This window comes from Prionailurus bengalensis, chromosome B4 (genome assembly GCF_016509475.1).
Source record: "Prionailurus bengalensis isolate Pbe53 chromosome B4, Fcat_Pben_1.1_paternal_pri, whole genome shotgun sequence".
Classification (NCBI taxonomy): domain Eukaryota; kingdom Metazoa; phylum Chordata; class Mammalia; order Carnivora; family Felidae; genus Prionailurus; species Prionailurus bengalensis.
The window spans coordinates 95,864,170-95,880,960 of NC_057358.1; the positions used below are offsets into that span (position 1 = coordinate 95,864,170).

The following is a 16,791-nucleotide window of genomic DNA, read 5'->3' on the forward strand; positions in this document are numbered from 1 at the left end:
TGAATCACTGAATTCTACTCCAGAAACCAATATTGCACTGTATGTTAACTAAAATTTAAATCTAAAAAAAAAAAAATAATTGGTCTTTCACCATGGATAGTTTGGGAAGCACTGAGCTAGAGGACCACTATTCCATTTGACCATCACTGCAAAGATGATTACAGAATGAAAAAAGTAAATGCAGACAAGTTCCTTTTTACCTTACCCACTTTGAATTTATATTTTAAAGGCCTATGTCATTTTACCTTAGATTGTTGATATTCAAGGCTGTTTTCTTCTATAGGCTTATATGCATTGCTTAGAAACTCTTTAAAAGAAAATAGCCTTATTAGAAAACAGGTGGTAAAGGACTGGTTTAGCAGTATTTGCTCATTTTCTAAGTGGAACTCCAACATTGGGTAACACCAAGAAGTTATTCTTCATTCCTTTTGGGAAAAGGAGATACTCTTCTTTTTAAGAAGTAAATTAAGTCACCCTCTTTTGATTGGAAGCAGCTAGCGTAGGGTCTCACACTATTAATGTAGTTTAGTTTCCTAGTTTAAATACAAGGAAGTCTGCCACAGGGAGATCAATTCTCCCAAGATCATGCAGCTAGTGAATGGGGAGGTCCAGATTCAAACCCAAGACCCTATACCCTGACAGTGCTTGCACTCTTTCTGCTGTTCTGCCATAAAAAGAGTTCTGGTGGGGGACCCTGAGAGTGAAAGCTTATACAAGCTTCACTTCCAGGAGCCTGAAATAGGATAATAAATATTAAAATAATGTGGAGTGTTTTTGAATCTCCTAAATATGTAAATTTCCTTGTTCTATTTAGAGCTTTCTGCATATGGACAAGATAGATGTTTATCCCAAACTGATTTGCACATCACACAGAAAAACATAAGCGCAGAGGGAAGTTACCCATACCAGTTGTCTTGATGAAACTGGTTTAATCCGGGCTGCTAATAAACATGCTCCTAAAACAAACCACCTTGATTCTTTTAGGAAATAAGTGAGATATCAATTAGAAATGAGTGAATACCTGAGAAATATCAAGTCATCGCAGAAATTACATGGTCCCTGTGAGGAATTCAGAAACCTCATTGATTAGTTTAACACATGTCTGTTCAGTGAACTAAACTTTGCTGCTTCAGAGAAGTATCTGCACCACAAATTTAAACTGCTAATCAATCATTTGGCACTATTATCTAGATGATGCCAGAAAAAAATCCAGATGTTTAATATATGGAAATACAATTTTTTTAGTGAATATTTTTGGCATTGTTTAGGTTTTTTAAATTTTTTTTAAACAACTTTTTTTTTAATGTTTATTTATTTTTGAGAGAGAGAGAGAGCACGAGCAGGGGAGGAGCAGAGAGGGAGACACAGAATCCGAAATAGTCTCCAGGCTCTGAGCTGTCAGCACAGAACCCAAAGCGGAGCTCGAACTCACAAACCGTGAGACCGTTGACCTGAGCCAAAGCCAGACGCTCAACAGACTGAGCCACCCTGGCACCCCTTACATTTTTTTAAATGTTTATTTATTTTTGAGACAGAGCATGAGTCGGGGAGGGGCAGAGAGAGGGAAGCACAGAATCCAAAGCAGGCTCCAGGCTCTGAGCTGTCAGCACAGAGCCCAACAGGGGGCTCCAACTCAGGAACCGTGAGATCATGACCTGAGCCAACGTCGGACGCTTAACCAACTGAGCCATTCAGGCGCCCCGGAATTGTTTACTTTTAGCTCGAGAAAATAGCATTTTACTCAGCTATATAATTGTTCAGTAGCAGACACTAAAAGTTATCATTGTTTTTTTACCATACTCTAAAACATGTAACTGAATATTTTATCTACCTGTACATACTAGTGACTTTGTAAAGAGTAAATGATCAGTCCCTCAATTCATACCATCAATGATTAAAAGTTAATATTTGATAAAGGAACCAAGCAATCCATACTGACATCAACTGGTTAGGCGCTATGGGTGTGGCCACTTAAATAAGAAGGATATTTTTAAAAGCTCGTGGGTGAAATGGGTAAAGGTGGTCAAAAGATACAAATTCCAGGGGTGCCTGGGTGGCTCAGTCGGTTAAGCGGCTCAGGTCAGGATCTCACGGTCCCTGAGTTCGAGCCCCGCGTGGGGCTCTGTGCTGACAGCTCAGAGTGTGGAGCCTGTTTTCTATTCTATGTGTGTGTGTCTCTCTCTGCCCCTGCCTTGCTCACGCTCTGTCTCTCTCCCAAAAATAAATAAACGTAAAAAAAGAAAAAAAAAAGATACAAACTCCCAATTCTAAAATAAGTAAGTGCTGGGGATGTAATAATGTACAGCAGGGCAAATATAGTTAACAACACCATATTTTTTATTTGAAAGTTGCTAAAAGAGTAAATCTTAAAAGTTCTCATCATAAGAAAAAAAAAGTTCTCGCTATGTGCGGTGATGGATGTTAACTAAATTTATTGTGGTTACCATTTTGCAACATATACGTATATCAAATCGTTATGTTGCACACCTAAAATTAATACAATGTCATATGCCAATTAAATCAATTTTTAAAATAACAAATAAAAAGAAGCTCATTGTCTCCTCTAGAGGTAAATTTTAAGTACATACACCTGATCTGAGATTATGATGAATTCTGAATATAATCTGAATCTTCAGGTTTGACCAATGGGTCATTTTTAAAGTCAACCTGTAGCTGACTGGTATATAAAGTCTTAGTTGGTCTCGATGACAATCTGTCCAGCACTCGGTCTTTTGTCCTGTCAGATACAGACGGCGTATATCAGTGGTGCTGTAGAGTTATGTGGGAGACAGTAAAGAAATAGAAACGTAAAAACAGAATGAAATCTAATTACACGGAGTTTCCCTTAAAACAAAAATCGATTGAGTTCTGCCCAAAGTGGCTTGTTGTTTCCTGTGCCAGGAACTACCGTGCAAGCCCAGCAGGAAGTGTGCTCCAGAGCAGGATCACATTACACCCTTGTTTTATGGTTCATTTCACTTATTTAATGCAATCTGAGAACCTGCAAAGGGAACATGTTAGAAGGAGGGAATAGGCTTTTTGTCTTGTTTTGTTTTTTTAAGTTTCTTTGAATCAAAACATTTGTTTTTACAAGGTGCTTATAGCCCCACAGAAGCAGGACTTCCAGAGTTGCATGGTGAAGACATTTCTCTTTGTCACCAAATTCAAAGCAAGTCATGAGGTTGGGTTATGTCTAGGGTTGAGTTATGTCTGTTTCTTTTGCTGTCCTACTCACGTAATTTTAAACATGAAGTATTGCAACCAGGCCCACGAATGGCCTAAATCATTTTGAATTCACATAAGCTCCTCCTAGGATCTCTAATTTGATAGAGAGACCAAGGTGGTCTGGGGCAGGGGCGGTGGTAGGGCAGGAATATATTTCAGATGCAAAATAGCGATTCATTTGTCGAGCAAAAAAATGAGTTTGGCCGTATTGCTTGAAAACGTGTGAACTGAGCAGCCGGATTTCCTTGTGGTGGCATTCCTTGTGTGGACACCGCTCCTCACATGCTGTCTGTTTTCCTCTCCAGAGACCTCAGTATGAACAACATCAGTCAACTGCCCCCGAGTCCCCTGCACAGTCTCCGCTTCCTAGAGGAGTTGTAAGTATCACCGTAGTAGTGATGCGTCCAGTCAACACTGCGCACATTCTTGTGTTTGCCTCTCATACTTAACTGTGGGAACCAGATAAAACAAGGCAAAAAAGCTGTCAGCACCAACAATTTTGGCACATGAGGAAACACTTACTTGGGAGGGGAGAAAAAAAAATTGCCTGTGATTCTGGAAATCAACTTATAAAAGAGTTTACCATGACGCTACAACTTTCTAAGGTGAGACTGAGCCAAACAAATTAAAATTTTAAAACAAAGGCTGTTTAAAAGAGCTGGATGTCTCTTTGGAAATAGTTAAGCAGCAGGATATTAAAAGTTTGAATACTCGTTCATGTTTATTAAAATAGCAAGTAAAGCTATAATCAAAACCAAAAACTGCTGCTTGGTTTGGGTTGTGACCGGGAGAATTGGGTCCACATTCCATAGCACCAAAACTTCTTGTCCTAATCACTTTTAATTACTATTTTCCTACTTCTTCATTTAGCTTCCCTCAAGGCTTGAACAGAAAAACATGAAATCCACAGAGGACGTCAAACTGGGCTCTCCCAAAGTCACTGTAAAAAAAATAAAAAATAAAAAAGGAGGAAGCTAAAATTAGCTAATGATACACAGAGGAATCTTGATTAGGTCTAGTAATCATTTTCCAGAAGACAAAAAAGAACTGTATAATCCAAAAATCTGCATTTAAAAATTCATTTGATCTTCTTACCCTATTGAGTGATGGAGACTGAGGGAGTGAGGTGCCATCTCAGTCTTCATGAAGAAAGTTTGGCACCATCATTAGAGTAAGTCCTCTGTTAATTAAAGGAATTGTTTAGGCAGTGACCTCTTTTGAAAAACTTCCTTTATAAATCCTAAAGTCAGGGTCCAATCTGGAGAGTAATTTAAATGGTTGATGCACTGCATGATCCACCACGGGAAGTGGAAAGAATATTCCATCGTAACCAAATTACACTATGTCGATTTTTTCCTTTTTCAGGAGGATAATATTCTCACACTTCCCTAAGGCTTTTCTCTTTATTTTTGATGGCCTTACATTTTTCAAATGCTATTGTTTTACTACCGAAAGTTGAATATATGTCCAGATTGTTTTCCAGAGTTACAGTGGGGAAGCTCAGAAGATGGGATTGTACAGCAAGTTTTTATCGTTCAAAGAATGGGTTTTCACTCGGGGTTTTCCAGCTCCTCTTTTCCCGTCTTCTTTTTTCTCTCTGACCATTTCCATTGCTAAAAATTAACCTTGATCAGGGCTGAGACCTTGTCTAGCTTAGTCATGGCTTGTATGTAATAAATAATCAACACATTTTTGGGGTGCTCGGTTGGTTGAGCGTCCGACTCTTGATTTGGGCTCAGCTTGCGATCTCACAGTGGGATTGAGCCCTGAGTTGGGCTTTGTGCTGAGCTCAGACCCCGCTTGAGATTCTCTCTCCCTTGCTCTCTGCCCCTCCCCCACTCATGCTCACACACACTCTCTCTCTCAAAATAAATATTTAAAAAAATAATCAATACATTTTTGATGGATGAGTAAATGAATTAATGAACAATGAGAAAGCAAAACATGTAAAAAGAGCTTCTCATACAAGTTAGCTGCCTTAGAAAAAAATAACAGATGTGGTAGACAGTAGCTAATATTTCTAAAGATAACCTTTAGCAAATTTTGATTAGTGGTTTTTCCTCATTTCCATCCTTCTCATCTTCCCTTTCTCACCCTAATTAACATACGATGCTTAGTCCTATTTTCCCCTGTATTTCGAAGGTGTGCATTTCCTATGCTTTTCTCTTTAATTTCCTTACACTATGAGATGGCACAAGGCTTCCATTCCGTGTCAACATGCACCTCACCTTTAGACCACAAACTGAATCAATAAATAATTCACTTCCCTAAGGTCTTTGTTCAGTAGAATTCCTCCCTCAGTGACCAACTCATTCAAAATAACTCCTCATTCTTCATGAGGTGAATGTTAATTCTGTTCCAAGGCCGGTTTCTCAAAAGGTAATTGAGGAAAGTCAGGGGGAAAAAATAGGGAAGGAACTACCATTTGAAAAAGATATTCTTTCTATATTGTCTTATTTTGATATCTGGAAACTCCATTAAGTGTCTTGACTGTGGAATCATGGGATTTCAGAAATAGAAGGGACCCTTAAAGGACTATTCATTCTAGTTTTTCATTCTGTCCTGGAATGCCCTCTATTGAGTTGGCCGACTTGCAGAATGTAAAAGCTAGACCACTTTCTCATATATAATTCTATGTTGTATCTGACTGATGTTTTGAAGACATCATTATTCATTTCATGGCAAAAGGGGATAGTTTTTATAGAACCTGGAGAAATGATCAGCTCTGTTTGGTTTATTCTTTTGTTCCCAAGGCTAATTTTAGGGTGTTGTGTTTAAAACAAAACAAAACATAGCAAAAAAACAAACCAACAGAAAAAAAGCACCCATTTTGCAGAGTATTGTGATTATGCCTCTGGTATGTTGCTCATAATTTCATTAGACTTAGGTATGTTTAAGTCTGTATTCTCTTCTAGAGTAGAAGATCTTCAGAATAATAATGTAATTATAATGACAACAATAGTAGCTTACTCTGTTCAAAATTTTTCCACTGAATCCTCCTAACAACCCCATAAAAGTAGATATTATTGTTATCCACACTTCGTAGATTAAAAAAAAAAAAAAGAAAAGATGAAGTGCAGAGAAAATAAGAAACTTGTCCAAGATCATGAAGTGGTAAGTGTCAGGGCTAAAATTCAAACCCACCTTTAAAGCCACACTCAGAAGGTAGAGGAAGTGGTAGGAATTGTACGTGATTTGTGCGTTTCTTTTCCCCAGTAGTACCTAGCACAGTGTTTTGCACAAAACTGTTATTTAAATTGAGTTTTGTAATCATAGGTCTGTCATATGTCTGTGTCTGTCTGTGTATATGTGGAGGAATGAAATAGAGTAGGAGAGAGATCTGTCTGCCCAGCTGGGAGAGATTGGATATTCAGGTTATCAAGTCACTACCATCACCGATTATTGGCTATGGAGAAATGTCATCAGAATTTTCAGATGTAGAATTGTCAGAGTATCACCAATTTAGCACTGCTTCATAGGTACAAAACCTTAGTGACTATTTTTATATGTGCCTGCATATGCTTAAACAGCATGTTTATATGGTATTCTACCTGAATCAACAAATGACAACCATGCAGCTGGATACAGACATTTAGATATCTGGGGTGTGTGTGCATGTGTGTGTGTGTGTGTGTGTGTGTGTATCTTTTGTTATGACAGTAGAACACTGTTCTAAAAGTATTCCTTCATTCAGTTTATTCAGCTTATCTCTGGCTTTTTCTCTTTATCTATTAAATAAGAAGGTGTTACGGATACTATTAATGATTTTAATAAAACTCTCACCACAAAACTCAATTTTTAAAAATCACTATTGATAAAGGCAAGTAACCACTCTTCCTGTTCACTAATTACCCAACTTATCATTTCCCTAGTTTAATTCATTTAATTATGTTGTGAACTATGTAGACAGCCATGATTCATTCCTCATCTGGAGCTTAGCAAAGGTGTCGCAGAATCAATAAAGCCTTAATGGTACTCCCTGACTCACTGTTTAGAAATATATGTATATTCTAACCCCAGAAAAAGTGACTACCTGAGGCAATGATTTAAGAAGAATAAAGGTCCTCACCATTGATGAGTTCCTTTCCCTCCTGACGTTCTAGAATGTTTGCTACTTGTGCCACATATTCAAGTCTTATTTATGAATGTTATTTATTTTTTTAACTCTACGCAGTGACTGGACATGCAGAGGCCAAACGTCCTATTGTTACAAAGAGAAAGAGAGCGGGCGTCTAGCTGGCTCAGTGGGTAGAGCATGTGACTCTTGATCTTGGGGCTGTGAGTTCGAGCCCCATGTTGGGTATAGAGATTACTTAAAAAATAAAATATATTAAAAAAAAAAAAACAAAGAGAAGGAGAGCCTTCTTCTTTTGGAAAAAAACAAAAACATGGTATCTGAGTGTGGCGAGGCTGTGCTGTGTAGGGAGAAAAGGGCAGGATTTAGAGGCAAAACCCAGGTCTTGTCTCTGCACTACCTGATAATCCACTTGATTTCACTGGGTCTCCGGGGATAATGGCAAGAGCTGCCCCGCCTGTGCTTTGAGATGTTTCTGAGAATTGAATGAAATGATAATGAGAGAACTTTGGTAAGCTCTCATTCACCTGTTGAGCTGTGTTAGTAAAATGAAAACACCTTCAAGAAGAGTCCAACCTCTTTCTTTCCTCTTTCAAAAGCCTGACTTTGCAGTAACCCAGGGATCCAGGACTTGGGAAGGAAAAGCCCTTTCAGGGGCGCTTGAGTGGCTCTGTTGGTTAAGCCTCCAACTTCAGCCCAGGTCATGATCTCACAGTTCATGGGTTTGAGCCCCACGTCAGGCCCTGTACTGACAGCTCAGAGCCTGAAGCCTGCTTCGGATTCCGTGTCTCCCTCTCTCTCTGCCCCTCCCCTGCTCACGCTCTGTCTCTGTCTCTCTGTCTCTCTCTCAGAAATGAATAAACACCCAAAAAAAATTTTAAAAAAGAAAGAAAACTTTCAAACTCTCAAACACAATCAGCGCAGAATAGTTCTTTCCCAAACTTAAACATCCTGAACGCTAATTGCATTTCTCTCCAACAGTGTCTCTCTCAGTTCTGTTGATTCAGTTCTATTAGGGACTTATGTTAATGTTTGCTATTTGGACAAATTAAAGATTTGGTACCCAGAGTGTGGTTCAGATGTTAGGAGCTAATGGCAGAGCGTTCCTAATGCTGACATCCACAAGTCCCATTAAACTTAGATTAGTAGTTTGATGAAACCAGAGGGGAAAATGAACTGTTACCATTTTAAACAGTGTGAGCTGAAGGCCTTTGTTTCCGAGTAGTATTTTAAAATCTTTCCAGATTCTAATGCTATTGGAATCAAATACTCGATTTAGCCGTCAAGGAAACATGAGAAGCTCTAGGGAGGTCTGTTTTTAAGTTACTATTGTTCCCTGGAACTGCTTGCTCATATTATGGTTGGCCTTGAAGAATCTCTATATAAATAGTAGATACCGATTATTGTAGATGAAATTTGTAATGAGAAATACCACCAGACTTCCTGAAAGCACAATCTACGCTTGATACTTCTACTTCCTCATCATGGGGCTGAAAATAGTGAAAGCTGTCCTGCCTGTCTTTTGAGATTTTTTCCCGAAGATCAAATGAAATAATGATGAGAGAAGTTTGGTAAACTCCAATTCACATATTGGATGTGTTAGTAAAATGAAAACACCTTCATGCCCATGAATAATCTTCATGCCCCTTGGCTTTGTCACAGTGTTCCGTCTCTTGTCTTCATGGATCTGGCAAATGATTAAAAATGCTGCCTCTTTGAAACTCGCTTTCTCTAATGTTACCTCATGGCAATTATTTTGGTTCTCTTCCAAACATCTATCCATATAGCTAGCGGTTGCGTAGCTATATATGTATATATGTATATGTATGTATATATATGTCTATATATATATTCTTATACCTGTCTATATAAGCTAGACATTTAGATATCTGTCCACGCGTGTGCGTGTGCACGTGTGTGTGTCCACGGGTGTGCGTGTGCTCACGGGTGTGTGTATCTTATGACAATTTGGGCAGTGTTCTGAAAGTGTCCTACCTCTCTGGCTCCTCCCCTTTTTCTCTTTAGCATCCTTCCTCCTCCACCCCCCAGCTCCTATAAAAGGTAGACATTCCCCAGATCTCTGCACTTCTTTTTATTGTCTCCTTTCTCAGGTACGTTTTAGTTTGTTCATTCAATACGTGTTTATTGAGTTACTGGGAACATAAGAGAGAATAGGACTTGCTATGGTTCACTCAATTGTTCAACAAGTCCCCGCCATAGGGGAGCTTAACAATCTAGCGGGGGTGACAGATTGTACATGAGGACACTAGCACCTGAGATATTTGATGATTGGAACAAAAGTGATGAAGAGCACAAACACAGGGAGAGAATAAATGACAAGAGAAGACAAAGAGCGAAAGTCTAAAAAGAGGATATCTACACTGAGATCAGGAGGATGAAGGGATGGTGGTGGTCCTAAGAGCTGGAATAGTGTTTCTGCCAAAAGAACAGTGTGAGTGGAGGTCCTGCGGTAGGAAGAAATGTAATGTGTTTGCAGACATGGAAGATCGCTGTGGCTGCTACAGAGGGAAAGGGAGGGGGACTGGCATGGGATGAGGTTGGAAAGGAAGGCAAAGATCAGATCACACAGGACCGATGAGGCTGTGTATAAGAATTAAAATAAGAGCAATGGAAAGCCACTGGAGGGTTGTGTACAGCTAGTAAAATAATAGGATTCATGATTTTAGAAGATTTCTCTGACTTCTGTATGCAAAAGAGATTGGAGAATTATAGAAGCAGAGAGACCTGATAGGAGGCTACAGACCCATTAGGAGACACCTGCGGTTGTCCGAGAAGGAAACCCAAAAGCTGAACCATTTTTGTTAGGTAGACAACCACCACATCAATGTTTCTGGTTCAGATTTCTTTTTGTCTTTCACTGCTGACCAGCGGTTCTCAAAATGTGGTCCCTGGACCTATGGCATTGACACCCCCTATGAATTTGTTAGAAATGCAAATGCTTTGCCCCATTCCAACCTATTGAATCAGAAATTCTGGGGATTAGGCCCAGGAAACCGCAGCTAACAAGCTCTTCAGGGAATTTTGATGCATGATAAATTTGAGGACCACTACTCCGGGCCAGTGGTTCTCGAATTCTGGTGAGATCAGAATCATCTGGAGTGCTTGTCAAAACACACATTGCTGAATCCCACCACAGCGTTTCTTCAGCAGGTTGGAAATAGGAGGGGAAGATGTCAGGAATTTGCATAAGTAATCAAATTCTGCTAGTCTAGGGACTAGCTAGTCTAGGGACCATACTTTGAGAATCCTCGACTAAGTGGCACTTCCATCTACCCCACCAATACTTTAAAACTTGGCAAGCACAGAACCAGATTTATGCATCCTGCCCCCCAACAAGCTTTTTCTCTTGCCTTTCCTGCTTGCCATCAGCATTCTTATTATCCAAACTTGTGATCATTGTGTCTGTCACTCCTTTTGTGTCCGTCACTCTTTCTCTCTCACCCCCTAGTATCAGCCATTTTCCAGATTCAGAGTTTATAATCCCACACTCTTTTCCCATTTGTTTACTCTATTTCATCACCACATAGTTCAGGTTCTTATTGTCTCTTCTGGATAATTATTAAAACCCATTAACTAACCTCTCCTAATTCTCCCAACAAGTAATGGATGAATCATCATCTCTGGGGACGGAGATATAAAGGCCTCTAGTTGACCTTATCAATATTAAACTGAGAATTATTTCAGACTTTTCCGCCTTTGCATATGCATTAGAATCACCAGAAGCATTTTGAAATTTTTTTAAGTTTATTTATTTATTTATTTTGAGAGAGAGTGTGCAAGGAAGGGGCAGGGAGAGAGAGAGAGAGAGAGAGAGAGAGAGAGAATCCCAAGCAGGCTCATGCTCATCGAGGAGGAGCCTGACATAAGACTCCATCTCACAACAGTGAGACGCTCCTAGACCTGAGCCAAAATCAAGAGTCAGATGCTTAACCAACTGAGCCCCCAAATGTCCCTCACCTTGAATGTTTTTAAAACTATTAATTGCTGGGGCTTATTCCCAGAGATTCTGATTTAATGGGATTCAGTGGGGACTCAGACATTATTTTTTAAAGCTCTAGAGGTGAGCTGAGACCCACTGGGATATATAAAGCATCACAGTGCAGCAAGATAGTCAGGGACTCATCAGTTGATTGTGGGGACCTAAAGCAATGTCCAAAGGTGAGAGATGACTCTGAGTAAGGCTATGAGATTAGGTGCCAGAAGACGGGGGAGGCACAGTCAGTGAAACGGGAAATTCAAGGGGAACAACTGGTATTTTGGAGGCAGGGGATGCCTGGTTCTGGAGAAACTAGGTGTAAGGTGCCAGTGGGACATCCAAATTGGGATGTCATTAACACAGTTGGAATATGAGTCTGGAGCATGATGAGTCTGCTCTAGAAAGAATGACTAAAGAGTTGTTTACAAAGAGGTGATTTTTGAAGGTGCTGGAGCAGACGAGGATCTTGAGAGAATGTGTAGGCTCTGTGTTTCCCAGTTTAAAATCATCTGGGCTGCCTCTTTTAAAATGCAGTTTCTTGAATCCTTCCCCTTAGAAATTCTAATTCACTAAATCTGAGTGGGAGCCTGGGGATCTGAATTTTTTGTAGCTTCTCTGGAGATGGCAATGTATACCAAAGTTTGAGCACCACCAGACAGAGAAAAAAGAAAACGTGTGAGGACAGAAACTTGACGAGAATTAAAAGAGGGGCTAACAATAAGAAAGTGAGACCACTAGTCATAGTGGTGAGGAACGATGAGGTTGCACAGGATCTGGAGGGCAATGGAGGAATCTGAATAAGAAGCAGTGAGCACAGTTTCCTTATGGCCTTAACCCCAGTGATGCAGCCATTTGTGTCCTTGTGTTTTTCCTGTTTTAGATTGATTTTTCCTGGCCAACCTAAGCTCCAGATCAAGTAATGGTTAAAAACCAAGTAATGGTTAAAATCTCAAATTTTGGGGGTGCCTGGGTGGCGCAGTCGGTTAAGCGTCCGACTTCAGCCAGGTCACGATCTCGCGGTCTGTGAGTTCGAGCCCCGCGTCGGGCTCTGGGCTGATGGCTCAGAGCCTGGAGCTTGTTTCCGATTCTGTGTCTCCCTCTCTCTCTGCCCCTCCCCCGTTCATGTTCTGTCTCTCTCTCTGTCCCAAAAATGAATAAACTTTGAAAAAAAAAAATTTTTAAATCTCAAATTTTTAAGCCAAAATGCTATGTTGAACCAAATTCTCTTTTGTAAACTTTTCTATATAAGCATGAGCAAATAACCTGTCTGTGACTCATTTTCCCCTTTGTAAAAGGTGAATAATCATGTTGTTTAATATGGTTTTTATAATAATGAAATAGCACAATGTATATAAAGTACTTCAACACTGCGCCTGGAACTTGCAAATTGTTTAGTAAGAGGTAGGTACTGCTAGCATGCCCCAAAGCACTATACGTGGCATATTGAAAGTACTCAAAGAAATGGCTGAATTTAAATTTGATGTGTAATGAAGAAGGCATATTCCTCAGCTATTTCCGATCTGGTTGTGTGACTGGCCAGCCATCTTGGAATAATTATGCCAGACCTAAAACCACTGTAGCACAATGGCCAACTGTCTTTAGAGATCAGATAAAATGATCAATCAATAAATATTGATTCAGCATCCCACTGTGTGCAGGCAATAAGATTATTGGTCTTAGGAATCTATAATCAAATCAGGTAGACTACAAAATAAAAGGTAGAAAATGAACCTTACAGAGAGCCTTGTATAGAATATGTCCTATAGGAAAGATGACTGTAGACTGAGGGAGTTAAGGGAGGTTTCACAAAGGAGTTAGTATTGTACTCCACTAGTCTGTGGTTAAAGAAACCATAGGGCTCTATGCCCACTGAAGTATTCTCTATTGCCCTGAAGAGTTCATTTATTCATTCCAGTGGTCTTAGCCTTTGAACCTTGAAATCTGAATATTTTTACCCTATCTAATAATGAAAGCAAAATGGACAGCTCAAAAACACATAGTTTAAAAAAGGAAAGTTTTTTTTACTGGATTTGACCAATTGGATATGCTTCATTTACTGGGGGGTGGGAAGGAGACCACATTTTTTTGAAAATCACAACTTCTTGAGGCATATTAGGGAAGACACTTATTTCCTCCAATGGGAAGAAAAACAGTCGATGGAATTTCATACTCCTTACATCCAAGGCTGCCAAATGGGCTTCAGCAAACCTTACCAAAGATGAATGCCAGAGGGTTAAACTCTAAGCATCTGGGCCTTTTCACTGGCGTGGGCATCTCATAAAAGAAAACCTACCATGGTGAGCTTGGCCAATTACGATGATGATGCATTACTGCCAGCAGAGAGAAGATCAGTAGATTACATCTGACTATGAGTTTCATCCTATTTTTGTCAAACTGTTCATATCACCGAGACACTTGTCTCCTTTAAGAATAACCCAAAGCGACACTTATCAATGGAGTGGCCCCCAAAACAGCAAGAGCACTTACTCACTACAGTGGAGTCATGAATAACCAATCTGAATTGACTATAATGTTTGTATTCATCAATTTATCTTTTAAAAGTCATTGATTACAATATTATTATGATTCTTCCTACCTTTATTTTAGAAGAATTTCTTCATATGAGAATATTTTGATACATCGTACAGGAATAAGAGACTTCAGAGATTTTATGTTTAAGTGATAGTGTAACTACAATTATTCAGGTGAATCACAACTCAGAAGAGTGAAAAGAAATCCAGAAATAGTAACAGAGTCCCTGGAAATTAATACCATAAAATCACAGAGAAAGAAAATAGTACCAGAAAACTGGAAATCAGCAAGTGTCATCCAGATCTTCAGCATGGGAAGAGGGGGAAACTAACTACTACCATTAAGCCTGATGTTAGCCCTCACCAATTTTCTAGGACAAATTAATTTTGCAAGTAGAGAATGTGTATCATCCAGGTCTCATGTACTTTGTAAAAAAGTTGAAAAATAAAGCAGTAATTTCTCAGAGCCAGTACGAATTTGCTAAGTCGTCAGAAAAGTCTTTTAAATCATAAGGGTTATCATATTTAAGTTCATCCTGCCCTGATTGTTTAAGTAGCCCTGCTGTTACAGAGCTTCCATGCACCCTCAGAAAAGACTAGATCCCATTTAAATGATAAGGGGAAAAGGATGTTTTTGATTTTACGTGAAACCTGTCTGAGCTTTGGTACTTTTACCTACAAAAATGTGGGCAATAATAATCTCTGATCTACCTCCTGATATAAAATATGGAAAAGTGCTTCTAAAATGTTAGTGACATAAAAATAAAATAAATTGTTAATGACATGTCATAAAGGAAGCTTACACTAAACAAGAAGAAAACAGCAGGGTAGAGAGAGGATGCGGGGGAAAGACGGAGGGTAAGCAGGAAACGCACGTGTACCAGAAAAACAATTTGAGGGCAGATAAAGACCATTGTGAAAAAACTTTATCATTTTAAAACAGTAAGTGAAATGAGGCCTAGGAAGGTTAAGAGGCTTTTTTTAAACCTCACAGCACACTAATGGTGAGAAGGAAGAAAACTGAAAAGGGAAAGGAAAAAAAAAAAAAACAAGAATTACACGGCAAAATATTCTCACAAGAACTGACCCAGGAGGCCTGGTAGAACTTGCCAGGTCCTCTCACTAGCTCTGGAAATGCTCCTCTGCCTTTGGAAGTCAGCCCGGGAAGCCCATATTAGACCATGGTTCCTCGCTCGGTAATTTCCCTGAGGCTGTCAATCAGATAGCAAGATTAAGCCCTCCCACTCCCCATGCACACCCCATTCCGTCCACATGCCTGTCCCTCTCCAGGCCAACATCCAGAGATGAGAAATCAGGAGAAGGACCAGATGTGACCTCTGATTGCTTTGCTTTCGTCCTTCTGTTTTTCACAAAATGAAGCTACCCAAAACAACAACAAAAATCCTTTAGATTTCTTTACTTAGGGATTCAAATTACTATAGAGATTAAAAGAAACATACACTCTCAAAGATTTTTTTAAGCTTTTTTTTTTCTTTATTTTGAGAGAGAGAGAGAGGGAGCACAAGCGGAGGAACAGAGAGAGAGGAAGAGAGAGAATTCCAAGCAGGCTCTGCACTGCCAGTACAGAGCTCTACGCAGAGCCCAAACTCACCAAGCACTAGATCATGACCTGAGCCAAAATCAAGAGTTGACCACTTAACTGACTGAGCCACCCAGGTGCCCCTCAGAGATATTTTAATTGGTGCTTGAACACCAAAACATCTACTTATTTGACTTACGTGAAGAGGAATGCGTCTATTATTAAAAAACTTGGTTTTTTTCTTTTTATGGCAACTGAGTCAGTGAAACTAACGATAATGGGACAATATGAGTCTTATATATGGAGCAGTATCTTTAGGAATAGACATGTTCTCTATATCATATAAAAAGATATAGTTTTCCTTATTAAGCTGTATCTTATTATAGAAATGAAGATGATGGGAGAGATATTCCCATGAAATAATTTTAGAAACAAGAAAAAAGAATCCAACTCTCAGACAAACGGTATGTGGGTCTCTGGGGTTGGAACATAGTTGCCAGAGATTTGTTAGTTCAAATAGTCACAAGAAAGATTTGTGTGCAGTTCTCGTTATTCAAGTATTCATTGGAAAGCCTTTTTTCCCCTATAGTTAATATTTATTTAATTTTAGAATTACTAAAAACAACCCACATAGTAAAGAAATAAGAGATGGATCCAATGATTTCCTTAAACTGTTGTTTTTGTCAATGAGATAGATCTTCCAGCAGCCCAGCAAATAGTTGATGGTGCATCGTAAACTCCTTTGCTTTGGGGCGCCTGGGTGGCTCAGTCAGTTGGGTGTCTGGCTTCAGTTCAGGTCATGATCCCACAGTTCGTGGGTTCAAGCCCTGCATCAGGCTCTGTGCTGACAGCTCAGAGCCTGGAACCTGCTTCGGATTCTGTCTCCCTCCCTCTCTCTCTGCCCCTCCCCTGCTCACACTTGTCTCTCTGTCTCTCTGTCTCTCAAAAATAAATAAACATTAAAAAGATTTTTTAATAAATAAAATAAATTCCTTTGCTTTAACACAATAACACAGGTTCATGGTTCCATGGGTTAGTTCTGAAAGTCCTTGCCCAGAAAAGAAAAACAGTTCATGAGAAGTAAGCTAGACTTCAGGAAACATAACACAAAGTTATTTACCCTAACAATAATTTAAACTAGTAAGATAAATGAATAAAAAGTTTTTGCTTTCTCCTTTTCATGTCCAAAGTCAAGGTGTCAGGAACCATCAAAGCTACTCGATGACACTGGACACATTAGCAGCAGTAAGAGTTAAGCATTCATTTGAAAGCTCTGCTCTAGAACTCAGAAACGTGCTGTTGACATTATGACTGTAAGCAGGGATAGTTAGGGACTTTTGGCCTGAAATAACCGGTATTAGCTCAGTGTGATTAGCTAAGTCAAATGTGATCATCAACCAAGCTGAGTCTTCTTAATTCAACA

The 16,791-nt window shown here is 39.4% G+C and overlaps 1 protein-coding gene and 1 long non-coding RNA gene across 3 annotated transcripts in view; one reads left to right on the plus strand and one right to left on the minus strand.

Moving 5' to 3' along the window:
• The window catches only part of LGR5 (leucine rich repeat containing G protein-coupled receptor 5), a 137,335-nt gene that overhangs the window by 52,330 nt on the left and 68,214 nt on the right, over positions 1-16,791 (plus strand). For both annotated transcript variants that reach the window (XM_043565036.1, XM_043565035.1), the window contains exon 2: positions 3,531-3,602. In XM_043565036.1, coding sequence (XP_043420971.1) covers positions 3,531-3,602 — 72 coding nt within the window. The remainder of the gene's footprint in view (positions 1-3,530; positions 3,603-16,791) is intronic.
• LOC122474059 lies at positions 1,559-16,085 on the minus strand. The gene is made up of 3 exons (XR_006294776.1): positions 15,424-16,085; positions 4,141-4,146; positions 1,559-1,595 (listed from the first exon to the last, which is right to left on the minus strand). It is a non-coding gene; the product is annotated as an uncharacterized LOC122474059 (long non-coding RNA).